Genomic DNA, 22,209 nt, shown 5'->3' on the forward strand with positions numbered 1-22,209 from the left:
CCTGTAAGAAACACCGAAACCGGCGTCTTGCCTTTCAAAGTCAGTTTTATCAGCTGCATGCGTCATTACTCCCATACAGTCTTTCATTCTGGAAAGAATTCCTTCTGGAATCTTTCATTTCTGCTAGGGAACGACCACGATGTTAGTGCAATTCAGCTTCAGAGGTGCAGATACTGAATTAATTCTCTCGGCTGCCATTATTTGCAGGGTTTTTTAATACCCGGTTAAAAGCTGCCACTGAAACAAACAGCTGGCCAAATGTGAATGTCGGCCAAGAAGTTTGTCAATGAGGAGAAAAGGCCCATCTGTTTCAATTCTGGACGCCTAGCTTCAGGCGCGGCAGACCGCGGCTACCCTGCACTTGGCTACAAAACCCTTCTTCAGTGTCAGCTCAGGTTTCTCGTGCTAAAACTCCAAGAATATTTTCTTCCCTAAATTGCCTTCTAGTCTTTATCTACATGTGTACACATATTTATACACACACACAAAGAATTATTTAATCTCTAAATTAAACGGGAAGGATCTGTACGTTGCCAGTGTGTTGCACCAGGACTGATTAAAGATGTTTTCCGGTTTTGTGGAAACCCCTTCTGTTACGCAAGGGAACTGTCCCGGAGAGATGGTGTTGAACGCATTTAAAATGGGTTTGTCCCTAGGGAGACCCCACCGCGACCCGGCGGGGTAGCGGCAGCGGACGCCCCGTTTCGGCTGTCCCCGGTGGTTCACCCCCCGCTCCTGTGAGGGACGCGGCTGCCAGACGCTGTCCGGGACGCCCCTCCCGCGCCCGGCGCCGCGGCCCGCTACCGACGGGGCGGTGGCAGCTGGCACCGCCCACCCGGCACCGCCCCGCTGTGCCGCCGGGCCCTTCCTCCAATCGCGTGCCTCCTGCCGTCTACGTAGAGGTCGCGGTGCGCTCGCGAGCGGTGTTGCTTAGCAACCCAGCGCGTTCTGGGGCGGTGCGCGCCTCCCCTGAGCCTCTCTGCGCAGGGCACCGTTGTGGCCGTTACGGCGTTGGAGCGGGTGGAGAGGCGCCCAACAGCCGCTGGGCCGGAGACAGGCCGTCGGTAGGAGCGGGTGTGTGTGGTGGACGCTGCCGTCCCGGGGCTGCGCTCGGGGCTCCGGGAGCTAGTGCCAGGGAGCAGCAGGAGCGGGGCTGCTGTCTGAGGGAAGGCGAACGGGGAGCCGAGGGCGGCCACAGCACAGGCCGGGTAATTACCTCACCGACAGCGCGCAGCCCCTCGGCGCCAGAGGCAGGGTGGTGATAGCACCGGGTCCTAGCGACAGTCCACAGAAGACCTGGTGAGGCAGGGCAACACGCCAGGTTCACCCAGGAAATCCGAACAAGCACCACAGGAGCAGGGCTAGGAACAGGCCCGCCCAGCGTGTAGGTCAGGGGAGGAGTAAAGACCCCAGCCTGTGCTTAAATGGAGCCCGGGGGCAGAGGACGTGGGTGGAGGCTCCAGGTGAAAATGGTCAGGACAATTAAGGTCTACTGGTGCCCTCAGGGTCCTGACAGCTGCGGACCCGCCACCTCAGGAGCCGGTGCGCAGGCGGGGGGTGAGAGAGGTTTTACATCCGCGGCATTTCACATGGGGCAGTGTGAAATGCCCTGGCTCTCCGCTGCCGACGGGCCGTGTGGCACAGAGGTGCGCGGCGTGTTTAGGGGGATGTGCTGCTCGACGGGCGCCGTTCCTAGCGAGGCACCCGCTGCCTCTTCCGGGCCGGGGCTGCGCGAGACGGATTCAGTCCCGTTGACAGCAAACGAAGGGTGTTTCAGTATTGCAGAAATCGGGTTTCAGATGTGTTATATGCTTACTGGCACAGGGCCAGTACAACCTTGTGTGTGTGTACAGAGGTTTGTTCCTTTCATTAACTGTATATAGTGGTTGCTTCAGGCTCTGGTCTTGTATATATCCTAAAGATAGCTTTGTTAGTTCAAACTAAAATCTATCCTTAATCGTTAACAGAACTACTTCACTGTTCTTCAAATATCTGTATAGAAGTTTTATATGTCCTGTTGTGGTTTTGAGGTTTTTTCGCTATCATGCTGACCTAGAATTACCAGCATATTTCCAAGCAGTTTCTGAATTATACGTGCCTAAACAGTAAGGGGGGGCGAGGGTTGAGCATTTTTTCTGCAGTGCTTGGTATAACTAATCTATCACTGGAGCTTTTAAGAACTAAACCAATATTAAATTTAAATAACTTACTTCCATTAATTGCCATAAAAGAGTTAATAAAAAGAGTAATGTTATATTCAGTATTTGGTACCTGAGGCAATAATTCTTAAAAACCCTAATTTGATTCTGACAGTGATGGCTAATGTCTGTCTGTTTGTTGTTAGTAGATGTGAATGGAGTCTCAGTATCTGAAGAGATGCCTGGGAAGTTGCTTGAAAATGGGACTGGCAGAGGTTGTAGAGCATCGGCCAGCAGATCCAATAGAGTACCTGGCACATTGGATTTACAATTACGGAAGAATCTTAAATGAGGAAAAGAAGGTGGATCCATCTTGCACAAAAAAAAATCATGACAATATAATTCACACTATTTAATCTCTCTTTATTTTTTTCATTGATTCTGTGTTTTCTCTGAAATAGAGAATGTTGGAGAGGATTGAGCTGGAACAAGAACGGGAGGCAGCCCTGGTAGAACTCGAAATGTTAAGAAAAATGAAGGAAGAAGAGCTAATGATCCAGCGAAAATTTGAAGAACAACGTCAGGTTAATAATGCTTAATAATAGATAATTATAAATAGCATATGATGCTGTGGCATCTTTTAGTGCCCTGTATACTTCTAATCTCTGTATAATGATTTTGATAGAAAGTAGCATAAAACAAGTATTTTAACCTCACTTTTCTAAATAATAACTGAAATGATTAGTCAGCACATGGGAAGGAAAACTTACATACTATGTGATAAAATCTTATTAAAAAAGTGAAGGAGTCTAAGGTAAAAAGCAAGCAATTTAAGACTTGCATGAGAAGTAAAATAAGACGACTGTCCTCTGTAGTTAATTATGAACAAGAGCTGGTACAAATAAACCTAGAAATCATTGCAAAAAATTTTGACAGGCCTGCTAGGAGGCCTGGGACTAATAACCGATCATTGTCTTAAGCTACTTCAATGTAATATCAGTAAGACAAAAAAAGGTAATGAGAATGTATACACAGTTATAGAGTCCTGAAAATGGTTGGGAATCAGTGAATGAAGATTGCATATTTAAGCAGTATTTGTAGCCTGATCCAATGAGGTGCCTTTTTCTTTCCTTAGCTACCTGAGCATTCTGTTGGCATAAAGCAATTTGGATCTTATCCTGTGTGGACTTGAAATATGAGAAAGATAACATCTGTGTTTCTAGCTATCCTTTATAAAGGAGTCATGTGAATTTGACCACACGTGTAACAACCTCTTTTGCTGTGGTAATGTTGACATTGTCAGACATTTACATGGCTGACTTTCATGATGTTAAAATCAAAAGTGTAATTTTAAATCTGTGCTGATCTTGTTAAGCCCAGTTCTACTGTAAGATGCATTCATTCTATTTCACTTGCACTTTTTAAATTTGGAATTTACTAATTTGCAGACCAAGGGTTATGTTCTTAAGGATTTCATGAGTCATTTAAAATAGTAAATGGAGTCAAGAATATGAGATTGTGTCTAGAGATAATTCACAGAGAATTAAATAAATTATTTCATGTTAACTAAGGGAAAGATGTTGAATAATACTCATATTAAAGACATTTTTTAACCTAACTCACAATTTTGGCTGGTCACATACTCAGGCATGTTTTGATTATATGTACCAAAAAGGAATGTGAAAAGTAGTTACTACAATATGACAATGTTTGTAGTCACTGCTCTCAAAATGCTACAGCAAACACTATTCTCTACGCCCTCGTGTTGTTGAATATGAACACTTAGATTATGCAGTTTCTGAAGTTTTGATGCAGTAGAACTTAGGCTCACAAATAATAAACCCTTTGTATTAGATATATCCAATTGGAAATTTTAAAGGTTTATGATGATGAATGTTAATGGCATCGCTTACCAATCTTTTCTATAGATTTGATTCTATGTGGATTCATCTGTCTGTGCTAGATACTATAGGAAGTATCAAAGAGCTTAATCCAAAATATAGGCGATAATGAATATAGACTGATAAAGAGAGTGAGGAATGAGACAGTAACTTAAGTGTACACTAACTTCAGTTGTCTGTTTCTTCTTCCTCTTGGTAGTAAAGCCTTTCTATCCATGCGAGTCTAAAACCTATGAAAATGTTGAGTCAGATGATACTGAAAGGGCTTTATTTTATTCACATTGCAGTTATGTTTCCTGCTTCCCTTTTTATTTTATTTAAGATTTCAATCATGAAATACATTGTAAGTAATCGGATGGGGAAGAATAATCTGGTTGTCTTTCCTTCTAATTTGTCCTTTCTTAAACTGACTGCAGGGTCAGTTGGAACAAGAACGTGAGGAGTTGGAACTGCAGAATGAAGAAGGCGAAATGTTGTTGCAGCAGAAAGATCAAGAGGTTTAAGTCTAAGCTTAGTCAGTGGTTTGAAAATACTGTTAATCAGCTGTCTTTTCCAGGTGCAGGCACTAAATATGAAACACAAGGCAGAAACCCATGGGTGTTGAACTAACACATAATTTTTTCAAAAAATTGTGAAAATGGGGGAAGAATGTCTAACACCTTGCTTCCAGTCTGGGTTTTATACTTGAATTTTGGTCTGTTCTGTTAGGTTTATTTAGTTTATATTCAGAACAAAGCATAAATTTATTGCAAAGTTGAGCGTAAGGTCAGCTTAGTTGATGCTTTCACATTCCTTGACGGTATTTATGAGAAAGTATTATAACTTAAGCATGTCTAATTTAAGTGTCTAGACAGTAATGTTTTACTGTGTGTCTGCGCAAAGTCCATTTACTGTACCTGGAAAAGAAATTGTGGTTTGGAATTGGGATGCCTCTTGATTCTGAAATCCTCCTGGTGCACAGGAATTTATACTAACAGAAGAACGCGTATACAGATGTCTGTGTAAATGTATGGGTTTTTAATGCTATTTCAGTAAAAACATATACTGATAATTGGCATGTTTATCTCAATAAAGCTTTTAAATGTGAGTATCTTAAATTTATGTGGAGCATGTCATATTTTAGAGATAATGTACATTTTTAGAGCACACTCTTAAAATACTGACAGAACATAATTGTAGAAAAATGGCAGTATGAAAGTGACAGGAAAAATGAATATGTAGAAATTTAAACCAAAATTCCTGTTATTTAAAATAACTCATAAAAATAGTCTTAACAACCATACAAAGACCATATTCACATACTAACACATTTGTATAGCATGCATCTAAAGTATTATCTCTATATTAATACATAATGTCATTTTAACACATCTGAAATATTCTCTATAGATATTCATGACATGGAATACTTTTAATTGAAAACTGGTTTTCATTGCCATAGGAAAATGAAAAGACGATAGCTGAACTTACAGATAGACCTGGAGCGCCTAATTTGACCAGAGTTGAGGAGCTAGATGAGAATGGACAGTTTGAGGTAAGCGTTTAGAAAGAACAGGGAGATTATAAATGATTGATTCTTACAGATTTGCTTTTCTGTGCTCACATATCAAAGGTTAAAACTCTTGCAGTTAAGACTCTGCTGGTTCTCTACTATGGTTTTAAGGGATGATATTTTGGCCACAACCTTCAAACTGTCCTTAGCCTATTCTCTGTACAAGTTAAGCCATTCTAAAAGACTGTGTGGTGTTGGCGACTAAATCCTCAAGGCTTAAAATGCCCTTTTTTATTCAGACATGTTAAAAATGAAAGTATGAATATTCTCAGAGAGGAGGCATCCTTCCTTTGCCATGTCAACAGATAGTCATATACAACATGTACTAAATCACAAAAGATGACTCGTTTTTGAGTGATTGAAGTTATTTATATTTTTCTGGTTGGTGTGAAGTATATTTTTTGTGTAGCAGAATGCACTCTTGTGCAGAGATATCTGAGCAAAAATTTAACACAAAAGACCAGATACTAAGGACACACAGTGCTCACTAAGGCTAGGACCTGCTGAGAATCAGGTTACCTGAGCCCTGTGCCAACATGAATGTGTTGCTTTCAGTTCTACAACTATGGCTCTATATTGTGATCCTCGGACATCTTCTATGCTCAGGTTTTCTTTGTTGTTTTTTTTCCATTCCTTTTATACTTGACAGTCCAGGGAAATGAGAAGCCATGAATCAGCCTTCATTTATTATAAGGCATGGCAGTACATTTTACAGATACTGCCAATTCCTGCGAAATCACTCAGCTTTATGAGTATTCACTGGTCATAAAGATATTGATATCTGACTTTTTCCAGTTAGAGTATTCCAACTGGTACGACTTGATATTTTGATATACTAGTTTTGGTACATCGTTATCAGAACCTTTTTTCCTTTATTAGCCTTAATAATTTGCTCACTTAATTTCTGGTATCAGTAGTGTAATTCTAGCTCAGAATTTATATTGTGATGTTAATATGCTTTATGCTTAAGGTTGCTTTAATAACAGCCTGTTTTATAAGTGTTCTCTAAATATATTTATGAACATACTTATGACTATTCTTACGGTCAGGTTTTCACAGGTGTTTTTTTCACTAAGGTAAATCAGTTGAGTTCTCAAGGTCTCGTATAGCCCCAGTTTTTATCGTTTTCTGGTAATTACATATTAAAAAGTATTCTTGAGGCTTCAGGCATATTTTATGTGTTCTTAAGTAAGTGAATTGCAAAACCAGAAGTGAAAATGAGTAGTAAACTTACCTGCTTCTCCTTATATGTGCCATCTTCCAAGTTTTCATGCCAAAAGTCGTTTAAAGTTGGATTACGTTGGCCTTTGGTGATGTTATTTCAGGTTTTACAGTAATATGTTTGTTGAATTAAACTACAAATTAAGAACAGATCAATACAATTAAAATACATAGACTTGCACTATTGAAACTGTTCTGTTCTCAGAATCATAATACTTCATCCAGACTTGCTATATTTTATAATAAAAATCTAGTGATAAACTTCATAGTATTTCACTGAATGGAAGAATACATAATTATATTGATGAATACCGACTTGTTTGTCACGTGGGTTTTTTCTTTTTTCCTCTTTTTTTCTTTCTACAAAGTTCAGTTAATGCTGGCAACTGATAGAATTTCTTTTTTGTTTTTAGAGTATAACAGATCTCATGGCAGAATCAGAACAAGAAGGTTCCCAACTGATCTGAAAGCAGTAAATATATTTTCTACTCATTCCTTGTTGATCCTGAAGTGTAATGTCTTAATTTATGTATTTTATATATAGAACTGATTTACATACCTGTTGTTTCAGTTTCTGTGCTTTCTGGGTGTTTATATAAAGTCTGTTAATTCTGGCATGTGATGCTTCCTTTTTTGTTCTTAAACCATTGTAGCTAGCACAGCTGACTCAGAGGAATAAAACTGCAATTGAAATGAAAGCAGTAAATATATTTTCTGCTTATTGCCCATTGATTTTTTGAAGTGTAATAACATAGTAATTATAGATCTAATTAATGTGTCAAGATTATTTTGGAGTAGAGGCTACAATATGATAATTTGAATCAATATTAAAAGAATAAAACATTATTGAAAAAGAATTTTCCAAGAATTTGAATGGTTTCTGATAGAGGGAGGGAATGCTTTATAGATTAGAAGATGGAGAGTTCTGCACATCAAACTAGATGCAAAAATCAAATCACAAGATTTTCCAATTTTTCTGGAAGAGATAAATTGAACTCTATGTAACTCAGTAGACTAAAAGATCTTGTCTGTCTTAGAAATTGTGAGGTACTTTTTTGTAACACAAGGTGTTTGCTCTGGGCTTTATTATCACCTGATATTAAGTGAGCTACAAGTGTCTGCATATCAATTTTGATTAGTCAAGTATTAAAATAATCTTTCCTGCATTTGTCTTGAATTTGCAAATCAGTACACCAGTGTTGTCTTTACCAAATACCATTATTAGTTCTCAAAGCTTCACTTCTAAAAAATTTGAAGAATATTTGGCTTGATCCATATTTATCTATAAAAATAATTTTTGTAATCCTTAAAGACTGCATTAATTTTTATAAGAACAAATTTCTGTAATTACTGATATCTTGGTACAGGTTGTCAAGAATGTTCCGTGTCTGTTCATTATAAATGGAAAAGACACCAGCATTAAGAAATCCTACACTTCTTGGCTAAAACGTGCCTTTGCATCTCAGTGTCTTCTAATAATACAGGTTAGTTGGACAATTAACATTAAGTTATTGCCAATATTATATAATGAAAATATTCTTCATTACAAATTCAGGGCATAGTTAGTGCATTCACTGCATTCTTCAGTTTTGGGATGAAAGAGATTTTGGGGATAATTTCAGTTTAATTTGTTTATATTATAGCTAGATTTAAGGGTTTTGCTATCTTTGGCAAACTGTTAAAAATATCTATATGTCCAATAGGCAAAGGTCAATCATGTAATAAATATGTTCCTGTTCTAAACAACTTGTTCTGTTCACGTAGCTCATATTAGGCATAATCCTATCAATTTTTAGAAAGGAAAGCACTATTCATTTGTAGTATAGTAATATATCATTTTTCCCATAAAAATAATAAAGTACGTTTATTAAAAAAATCATGTTGCCCTCTTTAGTGCCATGTTGCTTTTTGGGTGGTGTTAATTGGAATGTCTTATATGAACATCTTTAAAATCAAAAGAGAAAAATGTCACTTTCCAGGTGTAAATAGTCAGAAATTTTTGTGTAACTTTTTAAATAATTAAGAATGGAACTACTTTTGTGACTAGGTGGTCAGGGTTTGCTATCTACATTTATTCTGCATTGGTATAGGTTTACAATTTCTATGCCCTTATGGTTGGTATTCCAGTAAACTGATTTTGTTAGAGTTCATGATTATATTTATTAGTAACAGTTAAAATATTACCATTTTAAGGTTGCATTTTAAGATACTACGGTTCTAATTACACTTATTAACACTGTATGCACAGCAGCTTTTTGTGCCAATCTCAAAAGGATGGAGTAACTGGGTAAATAGATGGAGTTTCTCTTTTGAGCCAGTATGTATAACTGAATCTTGTTATTTAGATTAAAATTCTCAAAAATTGGTAAGTAACTTGTGTCCATTTACATTTTATGTCCAACCATGTTGACTATGAAAATTTCAGCCTTCATACAGCCTTCATATTTAATTAGGAAATATGTTCAAGTTATAAGTATTTTAAAACATGCTAATAAATAATTCTAATTACTACTTCCAACATGTGGCTTTCATTTTCATCTTTTCGTAACATTTGTCTTTCTTTGATTTTGTTACATGTGTGTCCACTAGAGTGCATCCTAAATAAACACACTGGTGGCTCTGTCAGTTACAACCCATGAAAACTACAACTTTTGTTTGTCATTTTATTTCAGCTTATTTTTAACTGTGACTTTTTCTTTGTGATCCTGCAGTTCATATTCCCCATTCTCTTTCTAGACAGAAATTGAATTTTTGGATGGAAACTTTTATCAAAAAATTGCTTAGCAAGGGTCAAAATAAAATGGTAGATTCCCATTTACCTATTCCTTTGCTCTTATATTATGTGCAGAAGACATAAGTTATTCAAATGTTATTTATAGGAATTCCCATTTTTTCAGAATTTGATGTGCGTAGACCTAGTGCATTGATCACCTTCTACAGCTTTATAGGAATTCTTATGTTGGATATGGGACCAGAGGGTAAACAGTTCTTGGCTCAGTGCTTTCTTAAGGTGCAAAGCAGCCTGTAGGTAACATGGAAATGTAGTTCAAAACAAAGATGACTTCTGCTTGGGTGTCTAAGCCTGGAGGGAAATTAAGGCAGTTTAAAATCATCTTTGCCTTCTCCTTCTGAACTTTAACCTTATTTGGTGTATAGCAAGCTAGAGCCTGGAACAGGAAGAGAACAGAGGAGAAGATACTATTTGGTTTTTACTGCACATGATGTGATTCCAGAAGTGTTAATACACTTTAACCTCTGCATAAAATCTGAAGTCGTATATTGAAAAAAAAATATATGCAATTACCTAATTTAATTTAAGCTACAGCTTGCATTCACTTTGAATACATTTTTTGTGGAATGAAGAAGATGGAATTCAGAGGCAGATGATGGAAAATGTTGCTGAATACTGACAGAAGATTTATGAAATTGTCATTTTTCCTGTCTTCAGAATAGGAGCAGATTTATTTAGGCTGTCACACCCCATGTACAGATCCTCTGAAGAATGTGCTGATAGTAACGTGCCCATTCACAGCTGTTCTCATTCCAGCAATAGTGAAGCATAAGGATGAAAACAGATATGAAGCCCAGAATAGGACAAAATGAATCAGATTAACTATCAGTCTGCTCACAAGGATGGAAACTCAGCCCTGCAATGTGAGAAGCTTTTTTCCTAGAAGGAGATACACATGTTGCAGCAAGCACGTTTTAATGTTATCTTTTAACAGAATAGGCTTTATTATGTCTGCAGTCCCCTTTCTTATGATGGATGATTTTCCTTCATAGTCTAAAGGAACTAACTTATCTTTTTGTAAGCAAAAGCTTTATACAGTAATTTGCTAATGATAATGAGAGTCGGATGAATTAGTCTGGATTAAATGTAAAACTGAATTCCTCTGAACTTTGCTAATACAATTTACTCATATCATATTTGAAGTTAGTTATTAATTGCTTTACTCTGTGAAGTTTTTCCTGAACTTAGGTTACATAAAGAATGGTGTCTATTGACTACAGCTAGAAAAGAGAGTCTAATCCTGTTATTTGCTGATAAGGACTGATCTACTTTTAAAAATACCTTACTAGTACACTTGTTTGATGTTTTTTTACTTCTGTTTGTTTTCTGGTATTACCTTTATAAACCCTCATACAGTCTTTCTGCTTTATACTTGTGTATTTGTTTCAATTCATATGATGGAAGAAGCTATTCTATTATAAACATTTATATAGGTATTATTGGGCTAATAGTAGTGGAAGAAAGGTAAGGTGGAGGAACGTGTCATTTAATCGAGCTGTCACAGTGTAGCAAGCTTTTTAAGAAGCAGAAGACTGATTCACAGCATTTTAGAGCTCTCAGATGTATATCCACCTTAAATGCTGTGGGTCTTCCCTGTTAACCTGCACCTCGAAGAATCATTATCATAAACCAAAATCAGTGTTTAACTTCGATCAGAGGTCAGAATTGTTGTCGTTTATACTATGTTTTATTTGAAATAAGTTACTCTAGAAGATGCTATGTCATGAGAAATTACGTTCACTAGGGCCTGTGTGGAGAGGCCTGAGTGCTTCCAGAATCAGTGGCCATTTTGAAAAAAATTGAGACAACCACTTCCTTAAGTTAGTCCTTTGACTACATGGACATGAGTTAATTGAGGGGGACGTAAAAAAAAAAAAAAGTGATTTTGTTAAACCATTTTATTATTAATACCAAGCATGTTTGTATTATCACCTGAAAGTAAATCCACAGGCAAACAGTCAAGTAACGTAATAAGTAGAAGAGGTTGCCATTTGTTTCTTCTTGGTTAATCTTATTTGAGTTGTTACCTATTACAAAGGCTGTATTGATGTCTCTACTGACACAGAAATACATACGTCACTAAAAATCAAAACTCTTCCCCATCATTTTGCACCTGGCATAATTTAAAATTTTAGTGTACTTTAAACGATGATGTGAAGCTTGGGTTTGATTTAGAAAAAAACATTAATATTTAGGAATATCATACCAAAATTATCTGAATAATCTTATCCCCTCTAAGCAGCATTTAGAAGGTTTAGGAATTTTCTAACAAACTCTCCAAGGAGATTTTGCCACTTTCTGCATGTGGCCATTCATGGATCTCATCAGAAGTTGCTATTACAAAGGACTTTTTTTCTCTATAATCTTGGGAAAGTAAGTGTGAAAAATATGTGATTTTAGTTTGATGCAAGAACCCATTGGTGTTTGAGTTCAGCAAATTATATTCTGGACAAAAGAAATTATTTTACTAAGTGGTTCCTCTATAATTTAGACATAGTCTAGCAGATTCCAGATAAAGAAATTAGTTTTTTCTGGGGGAGGAGGAGGAAATATGTCTGAACTTGATCAGTATCTTGGTTAGTCTGTTTTTCTTAATGAACCGAATCATATTTTCAGCTCTATAATGGAGATGATTGTTGATGTTGTTTTGTTTCCAAAAAAAATTTGAAGCAAAACATTTTTTGGTGCACTGGGGAAGTAGTCTTCCAAGGATCTCAATTTTGTTCTCATTGAAGTTGCTGAAAAAGCCGTGGTTGAAATCACAAGAGGATTGAGCTCTCTACTAACATGAGCATGAGTTCTACCTCTGAGAAGCTGTCTCCTATTTATTAAACTTTTAATATACTTAATATTAAAACATGAGAGAATTGATTGACTCAAACTACATGGAGGGAAAGATACTGCTGAAGAAAACAGAGATTAATTGTTGTGGGGAGGGCAGGAGAGAGGAAACTTTCAGATAATAAATCATTCCCGTTGCAGCAAAGGGGCACTGCAGCTCCCCTTTGCTCAGTTTCAAGTCACATTCCTGGGAGTGTGTTGGGCTTCTCCAATCATTCTGCTTCATTTCTACTCCACCTCCTGAATGTACTTTCTTCCAGAAATGACTGGCTGCATGCAGACACACCTGTATTTGGTTCATTATTATCTTAAGCAATTGCGGTTTTGCCACTGATGTGTTTAATAGATAAGTTTAAAAAAATGCTATTTATTTAGCCGATAATTGTAACCCTGGAAACAGGATCTGTTGGTGGTTTCATTGTAAACCTAGCTCCACTGAAAAGTTACCCTTAGGCACCAACAGCTGAAAATTTCTAGGGCTGGGACTGCTGTGAAGTTCTGAGGCAGCTGTTCTTCAACATTTTTTCAGTGGGCATATGTATCTATCTAAGTGGAGCCTATAGAAAAAATGCACCACTATTTTGTTTCTCACTTGAGCTTCAGTTAAGTGTTATTGTATTTACTTGTATTTTAAAACTACTTAGTCAGGTTTTTTGGCAAGAACTATGATCAGTCATCCCTCTGAAACACACTATTCTCTACCTCAACAGATCATGTTTTTATAGACACTGATTTCTTAATGTCTTTAGGATAAATGTTTTTACCATTGCTCAGATGTAGGCCACTGCTAACTCAAACACATATTCCCCTTACCCTTCTTATGTGACTTTTCTAGCTTTTTTTTTAAAAAAAAAAACTATTACTTTGAAACTCAGCATAGTTACATGATGTATGAATCTGTCTTAGAATTTGCCCAAGCTTTGCTTGGCACAAAAATCAGGAGAATACAGCCAGACCTATATATTTCTATATACTTGGCCTGACTCTTGACATAAAATAGAGTACTGTAAAGGCAGATTTCCTTTTTTTTTTTTTTTGCTGCAGTTTCTTCAAATGTCTCTCCTGCAGCTACAACTGTCTCACTATTCCGTGACTACAAGAAAGTTGCCACTTATATGTGTGGTAAGCTCATGCAGCTGGGAGCACCAACACACCAATATTCTTTTTCACACTTCTTTAAATGAAAGGACCATGTAACCTTTAAAAAAAGATCCATTGACTATTCTGTATTTTGCTTTGTTTGGTAGGATAAGTAAATTCCTAGTATTAAGTAAAATAAAATCTTATTGCTTACAGTATTTCAAGGTTGTAACCAGTGGAAAAATGAAGCCTGCAGCTTTGAATAGGTTCAAATATTTGTAAATTCAAAATCTGAAAATGAATTTTGTATTCTAGTTTTCTGTCCATGTAGAGAATATTTTAGTTTCTAAGGAGATCAGGTCTGGGCTTACTGAACTTACTGGCAGGACTCCCACTTGAGCCCTAGCAAAACATTCATGCCAGCTGCGTGGGTATGTCTGTATCACTTTGCTGATCTTGCTTCTAAAGACTTACATAATCCCAGTGACGTACTTTATGGTACTGCAGAGGTGGAGAGGTAACAAAATAGTACTGATCACCCAAAACCTCCAAATGCCTTGTTCTCTGTTGCTGTGGGGATGCCAAGCCATTGGTAGCAATTGGGAAGTGGTGAATAATAAACTGCATTGTAGACTTACCATTAGTTTTCTTATTAGCCAAGATTTCTAAAGACACAGAAAAGAGGATGTCTTAGAGCAGTTGGTTTATGATGGATGCCAATTTCAATACTAATTTTCAAAAGCAGAAAATGTGATTTTCTTTCACTTCACTGTCTATACCTTCTAATATGTACAGGTCAAATGCTTTTTCTTTTAAAAGTTGATAGGAATAGCTGATAGGTTTTGGTTATGGCAGGTCTGCTCTGTTCTCTATTTTCTGGTAGACTTCTTAGCTAACTGTTGAGAGGCCAAAGGCAACACTGGTGTTTAATTACAAGCAATGTGGATTGTGGACATAAGAAAGGAGCAGTAGCAGGAACCCTGTAAGCTGTCAACCTCAGAAACAGGAAATAGTCCTCTGTCTAGGAAACGGAATCAATGATTGGTATGAATTTAGGAAATTAAGACACTCCTTAAATCCGTTAGTGGGAAAAGCTGGAAGAGGGGAAAAGAAAAAGAACCAAGGGATGAGAAAATATTGGAGTGGAAGAAGAGAGAGATATACCCTAAAAGCAGCTCTTGCACATGTTTAGCTATGAGCTACTACCCATGGGTACCCTATGTACCCACGTAGGGTAGGGCTTAGGATGGTAAAGAGAATAGTTGGTAGTTCTGTCCTTCTCCTTCCCTGCCTAGTAGAGCTTCCCTTTACTCTCTTAGCAGAGTTTCCCTTTACAGGACTAAAACTGGGTCTGCTTCCTTGAGAAGACCTAGTGTTGCTAGTCCATTTCCTGGAGTACTGTGATTTTTGTGATGAGCATAACTTGAATACTCTGCATTGCAGAAATGAAAAAAATTATCTGTCTTAATCCTTAAGAATGAAATTTTGAATTTTATAGTCTTAATTCACATTGCAAACACTGAGACCAGATCATATTCAGGAGGTTTTTTTGTTAGTTTTAGTCCTTTTTGCATGTTTCAGTACAACAGGTAAGGTGTGATATTCTTAGCCCTGACATTTCTCTTTGCTAAAAGTGTTCTTGTTGCTAAGGGTCAAAATGAGATTATTACACCTCACAAGTCCCACTTTAGTTCTTAGCTAGACCTAGTGCCATTTGGCAGAAGGGTAAAAACTTGCCCTCACAGAAAAGACTAAGCTGTTACACATCTAATTCTAGCAGAAGCGCCTGGGTTGGTTTAGCGTTCTTTGGTGGTTCTTCTGTATTTTCCAATACATCATTTACCATGATTCTATGGTTCTATGTCTTTATTACTAATCATTTTGGAAGGATCACTAAAAGATTCTCTTTTTTCTATTTTTAAACTTTGATAATCCTGCATATGACTTTAAAAAAATTGCTTTCTAAAAGGATGTTACTTGCATTTCACTCTCACGATAAGCATTCTGTTGCAAAAACAATGGCATAGATAACATGACTCAGTTGTGCACTTAGCCCAGTTTATATGAAAGTTTATAACAATGATTGTAACAAGCTCCATGATACTATCTTGAAAGTTTAGAGCCTAATTATTCTAAGCACCTTCAACTCATCTATCTCATTTCAAGGTATCATCATGATTAGGTGCTTTCAAGCATCCTGTGATGTCAAAATACTTGTTTAGAGATCGAGAAAGTAATAGGAAAAATTCCTTACGCTGTAGAAGTATGTGGATAAATATATATATATTTATGCATATGAAAAAAATGTTTGCAGAAACCTTTTAACCCTTATTGTTCCTTTCTAGTTGATTATGAATCAATTCTGAGCCTAATAATTTTAATAATTTTTGGAAAATAAAACCAAAACAAAGGTGGCGGGGGAGGGCGTAGTGATATCCTGCACTGCACATCTTGTGAGTTTTTGCTGACGTTCCCCAGAGTTTCCTCTGAACACAAAGTTTCAAAACTAATGAAAAAAATTGCAAGGCAGCATTTCTGGAATGCTATTTACAATGTCAGTAGCACACAGTAATAGATGTTGGACTCTTATTTGCCTTGTCTTAAGAAGCCAAACTTATTTATTTACAAATCTGGAAAAAATCCTGAGACTTTTAATTTGTTTCAGGGCAAAGGACTTGGAAAAAAAACGAGTATCCTAATGAAACTGTGAGATTGTGACTATGTCAGACTATAAGCCTGAAGTTCTTTTGGTGAGATTGAAATTTTCTATTCCATATTCTATCTATCAATGGGAATCTGTAGAAATGTTTGTGTGCTCTGGATACTGTATGCATTTTTATCTAGTACCATTTATACACTTCTGTTGGTTGATGCTCATACCCTTCATCCATTATCTAATGTCCCCTGTTTAGACAGATATCTAAGAATTTTTTTTGGCTGTGTTTTATTTCAGACTTGTTTATCTGAAACTGGTAGATGACTAGTTGCAGTGAAATCTTTCAGACATAGATGAAAGATAATGATGTTTGCTGTTTGCTAATATATTTGCCCAGGTGAAGTATGTGAAATTGCTACTTGAATGGCAACCTTCCCTGGCTGAACCAACTGTGGTAACAAGGTCAGGTTGGGGGATTTCTGAAAGATGTGACCAGACCAATCAGATTATTTAGTTAGTGGTTTCCTGCAGACCTCAGAACACCAGTAGTGTATTTGAGCTCTGTAGCAATGATGGTGTGAGGATTTCTGAAAAGGCTGTGAATAACCCACAGATAGGAATCATGACTAAAAAATCTGCTGGGTGTGTGTTGTATCTTTTTCTCCAGATAGCCATGCAAGCCTAATTCTGGAGCTCACAGCATTGTGCAGTCATTTTTAGACATGCAAAATGAATGTAAAACTCTGCTAAAATGCATGAGTTACTAGATTAGTACAGAGTGGGTAAGTAGATGCATTTTCCTGTATCAAGCAGTTCAAGTATGTAAATATTTTCATTGCGAGCATAAAAGAGGTACATCTGCAAATATTGGTTATTGTTACACATACACTATGCATATAGGGTAGACTTATATGAAGGTGTTTGATCACTAAATGTTTCAGAAAAGTAATTACAGTCCTGTACCATATGAAAAAAAAAGCCTCTTCTGGCATTATATAGCTAGAAAAAGTCAAAAGTGTCTGAATTTAACCTAATGTTCCTTGTCAGGAAGCCAGAATTTACAAATTCCACAACTGTTCTTGCAGATAGTTCCTAAAACCTGACTTCATGTACTAGAGTCAATGTTTGTTTCAAAGTCCAAAGACCACCTGTACTGTAAACATCTATGAAACACAGCAGCAAAAACTCTTGAGTAATGGCTGTTTAAATGCATCAATCTGTTTCCTAAGGTACTGAGGAAATCCTAATGGTTTACATATATACACTAACAATGTCACAAGACACATGAGAGCAGATCGTACAGATCCCAAGCTGCTGGAAGACAGCTGAAGTTCCCTAGCCAAATGGTTTTTGAGATCTGGATCTATGGCTGTAATGGGGTTTAGTCTGGACAGATGATCAGACCTGTCATTAACAACAAGGAGTCCTAACTATTCCCCAAAAAGGAACTGTGTGTGTATCTGATGTGTGGTCACACCCCACGCAGTTGAAATTAAGGGTTCTGCTTTGTTACGTGTCAGATGACAATCTTGCCCTAGCCAAACAAGTGACAAAAACATCCAGGGAAAATACATAGATGGCTTTCTGTAAAGTTAAAGGGAGACTATTTCTAATTGAGACTTTTCCATTCCTGTCCAAGGCATAACTTTAACAATGGATGGGTTAATTTGTTAAATTTAGCATAATAGCTTATGAGCAAAATGGTAAATCTGCAAGTTCCACACTGTTACGTTTGCAAACTGAAAAAACTTTTTGCTGTGTGAGGTGAAAATGGAATAGGGCTCCATTTTTCTCATCTACCCCCTCATCATTTATGGAGGACCGAGAGGATTTGTGATTCTGTTGTAATAGGGCTCCATGTAAGGACGTAACACAAACAAATGTTTGTACATTGCTCTGTAGAGCTTATAACTTAAACAGGAGAAACTGCCAAAGACTAAAGGCAGAACTAATTATATACCAGTATGGTTTAATGCTGTTTAAATGAAGCAATAAAAACCAATCAGTGTAAGGGAAACATTAAACTTTAACTAATCTTGCTATTTTTCCACCATTTCTGGTACAACAATGCTAATTTATGAAGACTGATTAGAAAACAGAGACTTTTTTATTTACCATTATTATGTGGGAAACTGAAGTGTCTATCTATAAGGTGTTAAAAATGCCTGTGTTTAGTTTAGAGCCTTGAGGAATGATCTCGGGGTTGAGGACTTTTATTAAGTGAATAAACAGAAAATTAAGTTGTATTCAATTCTGCCTAGTGTCCCAGTTCTGAGGAAATAATGCTCCCAGTGAAATTAGTATCAAGACTACAGCTGACTTTAATGAAAGCAGAATTTAGCCCCTAAAGTAGCTTTAATTATTTCCTAAGAAACAAATCAAAGTTGCTACTTCATGTATAAAGCCCTGGCACGTTATTTCATGACACGGCCATGAGCAACCTGTTCAAGTTGGTCCTGCTTTGAGTAGAGGGTTGGACTAGAGACCGTCCAGCCTCAAACATTCTATGATTCAGTGATGTGTCAGAATAGAGAATTTGAGGTCAAACAGATGCAAAGAGGACAAGCACATGGGAGAGGAGCAAAAATAATTATTTTCTTTGATGTTAGTAATGGAAGAACCTGGAAAGACTTAGGGAGTAGAAGGAAAGTCAGATGGGAGACACAGCAGAGGATCTCTCTAAAGCTGAAGTAACTGTGGAATAAGTTACACAGAATGCACACCAAGAAATTGCTGTGAGTGGAATTGGTATTCACTCAAAAAGTTATAAGAAAACTCAAGAATGAAAGAGCTGAATTGCTTATGGTAATGTGCAGAGGTCCCATGCTCCAAAGAAGGAGAAAGGTGATATGAAGCAACAAATGCTGGGTGATAAACACCCATCTCAGAATACGTACTACCTACTTTACTTCTACAATCACAACTGTTTTTTCTGCCCCACAATATTTATTTTACCCTGAATGTTTACAGGCCAGTGAAATTCTACACCTGCACATCTGAGAGGCCTTGAGCCACTCTCATTTTCAGGTAATAATAGATAGAGGTGAGAGTTCTGAAGCAGGTGGGAGTTCTGTATTGAGTTCCTGATGTTCAAACTCTATTGCTCTGACAAGGCTTGTCATTCTTCATGCAAAAGAAATAAACCCAGCTAAACAAATCTTCCTTATGTTAACTTTAAAAACAAAACAAAACATCCACCTCCCCCAAACCAAAATGTATGGGCTAAGTCAAGTCTTTTCACCAACAAACCAAAAAGTCCTCAAAGACATCCCTGTGAGGCTTCCATAATTTAGTGCTTATTTCCAATAGGCAAAAAGCTGAACTGCAGTAACTTCTTGAAAACACACTATTTGTATTATATGAGCTACTCCTAGTAAATAGCACAAATGAAAGTAATATTAAAGTTGTTTTCATAAACACCTGGAAAACTGTTTTATTTCCACAGGCATAAATTAGGAGTAAATTCCTTGCATGATTTTGTGAAGTGAGAATAAAATAGCAAGATAAGAAACTTAAACCGTTAGCCTGTTAAACAGTTAACTTTAGTAAAATGAAGTCTTATCTGATGATAAAGTTGAGAGAACAAAGCAGAAGTGTTTAGGAAAACACTTTCCTATGTGTTATTTGTATGCATGAATTATTTCTGTATATTGTTAAAGTTAAGCATGTTTGGGTCCTTTAATGATAATGGAATTGTAGTTTTAAGTTACTGTGAAGTGTGTGCTCTCTACAAATCAAGTCATTGTCCTTTGCCTTTGAAAGTTGTGGTGAGAGAGACAAATTACATAGCTTAAGCAATGGTTTTCCCATGACTGATTCTAGTCATGTAGAAGTTCTTCAGAGTTCTTGATACGATTTCCTCCTCACTCAGAAGAAATCACCTAAAAGTTACCATGGTGGTGAAACAGTATGAGTGAATGAGTCTAAACCTGTACTGCTTCCAGTGAAATCATGATTCTCCTGCAGCTGAAGTGAGGATGACCAGCTCTTAAGGATACCTACTTTCTTCCTTCCCCTTCTGCTGTGACAGTCAGAAGTGTTTTATTTGTAAGCTATTAGCTCAAACTTGTTTTCTCATTTCTACAGATATCATTCATCCGGATAGGCTCCATTCTCAGTTGTTTATAACATAAATGGCACATCAGTAGAGACAGATAAGGAGATGGAAAGGAGTAAGTAAAAGAAAAAAAAAAAAAGAAGGGAAATGTGTTTTAACCAAAAAGATATAAGCAAGACAAATTGAGGAAAGGGGAGTAGAGGAGAAAAGCAGATAAGGGTAGGAAAGGAGAAGGTGAGTAAGTAAAACGATCTGATGAGAATATGTCATGAGAGGTCTAGGGTCAAGACAATGTATCAGTCATATCTGTCTAGAGAATCAGCAGCATCAATAGCAATCATTCATAAAATTCTTTTCTCAGTTAAATCTTGTTCACTTCATTATTTTCAGGGCTTTATCAAGGCTGTTAAGTGTTATATGAACTAGAAGGGGGGTAGTTTTGCAGAACTGCTATGAGTAACAGTAGCAAAAATATGAGATGGTGCCAAATATGAAGGCTCTTACAGTTAATAGAAAGATTCATATTGCTATTCCAGTGGTTGGGATTGACATTATAGTCAATATGAATAAATACTTACAGCAATACAGAAGGACAGTGTTGTTTTTACATCATGATTTTCCCATCTTTAGCCTCATTTCAAAGCACAGGAGTCATACTGATTGAGAGGATTTTGCCATTAGGTATCTTCTGAGTAAAGGTCATAGAATATAGTCAAAAGATACTTAATACAATGATAGGTAATATAGGAATTATGAAGAGATTTACAGAGAAACTGATTTTCTTGGGGCTCAATCCCAAAAAGTTGTTGAATTTGGAAGTGTATTACCTTGATTGATGAGTCATTATCAATAAAATGAAATAGGGAAAAACACTGATACCAATGACTATTTTACTATCATCTTTTTTTTTTTTTTTTTCCTGCACAGACACAAGATCTGTGTCAAAAAGACATGATAGTAGAGCAACCTTTTTACAAATATTTAACAGGTCAAATTCTCTGGGAAGAGAAGCCAAATTAAACATTACCTAACACTACAGTGGTTTAGAGTTGGTCACAGATGTTCTAGAAGAGAACATGCTGAGATGCTTCATGGCCATAAAGCAAATGTGTTGCTCTTGATAGTAAAACCACACCTGGAAGCAGTTCAAACTGGAGGTTTTACACAAGTTATGTGAAATGCAGCTGTGTAGCATTTCAAGAATACTATTAGTAGAGAGACTATTTTAATGAAGGGTGACCCTCCAAAGGTCTCAAGGACCAATGCATTTAACTAGCCAGAAGTGAGTCCAAAAAGGGGGAACTGTAAAAGCAAAATAAACAACGGGCCTGCAAACTTGTTACTCATGTATGTCAAATTACTTGCACTCTTCAGCATTTTAAGAGCTTGTGGTTTTTTATTTTTAATGGGATAAGAGATTATGTGAGAGACCTGTTTCTGCATTCTGCTTAAGTGTTACCTTAAAAAAAGAACAGTGATACCCAAACTACAATTTCTGTCCTTCAGTGGCATTGAAAACCAAGAAAAAGCAAAACCAGAAGCAGGAGAGAGTGGAACTCACAGACTGACAATATTCAATCTTGTCTGCTTTTGCTGGAGGATTGTTTGTAGAATTAGAATGAAAACTCCTATGTGTACAAAAAGAGTTTTTGTCAGAGGTGTTTCATCTATTCCCATCATGTCTTTCTGTGCTTCCACAGAGAGAAAAAAAAAAATTGCATTTAAGAATGAATGCTTATCACTGGTGTTATTTTACTTTCACAGTTAATATAATTTTTGAATGTTACCCATTAACTAGGGTTAATATAATTAGTTACTCTTTGGTCGTCTTTGGTGTTAATGCATAATTTTTTCAAGCTGGGATAGAATCTTTGTGTCAGTGCGGTGATGACAGTTTACTCTAGAGAAAGTTATGCCTCATAACGTGTATCTGATGTGTGAATTCTGCATTTTTAAGTGCAACCAGTGCTTT

At 36.9% G+C, this 22,209-nt stretch overlaps 1 protein-coding gene across 5 annotated transcripts; it reads left to right on the plus strand.

The window, feature by feature from the left end:
* The first annotated feature begins 946 nt into the window (after window positions 1-946).
* Window positions 947-9,332, plus strand: DYDC1 (DPY30 domain containing 1). 5 transcript variants are annotated; one of them, XM_075154352.1, is made up of 7 exons: window positions 947-1,064; window positions 2,348-2,500; window positions 2,600-2,722; window positions 4,456-4,536; window positions 5,481-5,573; window positions 7,226-7,284; window positions 8,180-9,332. In XM_075154352.1, exons 2-6 carry the CDS (start codon window positions 2,354-2,356, stop codon window positions 7,277-7,279), a joined length of 498 nt encoding a protein of 165 aa, XP_075010453.1. In that variant the 5' UTR covers window positions 947-1,064; window positions 2,348-2,353; the 3' UTR covers window positions 7,280-7,284; window positions 8,180-9,332. The 5 variants fall into 5 exon arrangements, with proteins under 5 accessions (XP_075010453.1, XP_075010451.1, XP_075010452.1 ...); XM_075154350.1 differs by lacking the exon at window positions 8,180-9,332 and having other exon boundaries at window positions 947-1,074; window positions 7,226-7,426; XM_075154351.1 differs by lacking the exon at window positions 8,180-9,332 and having other exon boundaries at window positions 2,345-2,500; window positions 7,226-7,426.
* The last annotated feature ends 12,877 nt before the right edge of the window (window positions 9,333-22,209 follow it).

This window comes from Calonectris borealis, chromosome 7 (genome assembly GCF_964195595.1).
Source record: "Calonectris borealis chromosome 7, bCalBor7.hap1.2, whole genome shotgun sequence".
In the NCBI taxonomy this organism is placed as follows: domain Eukaryota; kingdom Metazoa; phylum Chordata; class Aves; order Procellariiformes; family Procellariidae; genus Calonectris; species Calonectris borealis.

Coding starts and splice junctions, on each gene's coding strand:
- DYDC1 (XM_075154352.1), top strand. CDS start 2,354: ATGGAGTCTCAGTATCTGAAGAGATGCCTGGGAAGTTGCTTGAAAATG. Junction 2,723..4,455: donor AATTTGAAGAACAACGTCAG/GTTAATAATGCT, acceptor AACTGACTGCAG/GGTCAGTTGGAACAAGAACG. Junction 4,537..5,480: donor TGCAGCAGAAAGATCAAGAG/GTTTAAGTCTAA, acceptor TCATTGCCATAG/GAAAATGAAAAGACGATAGC.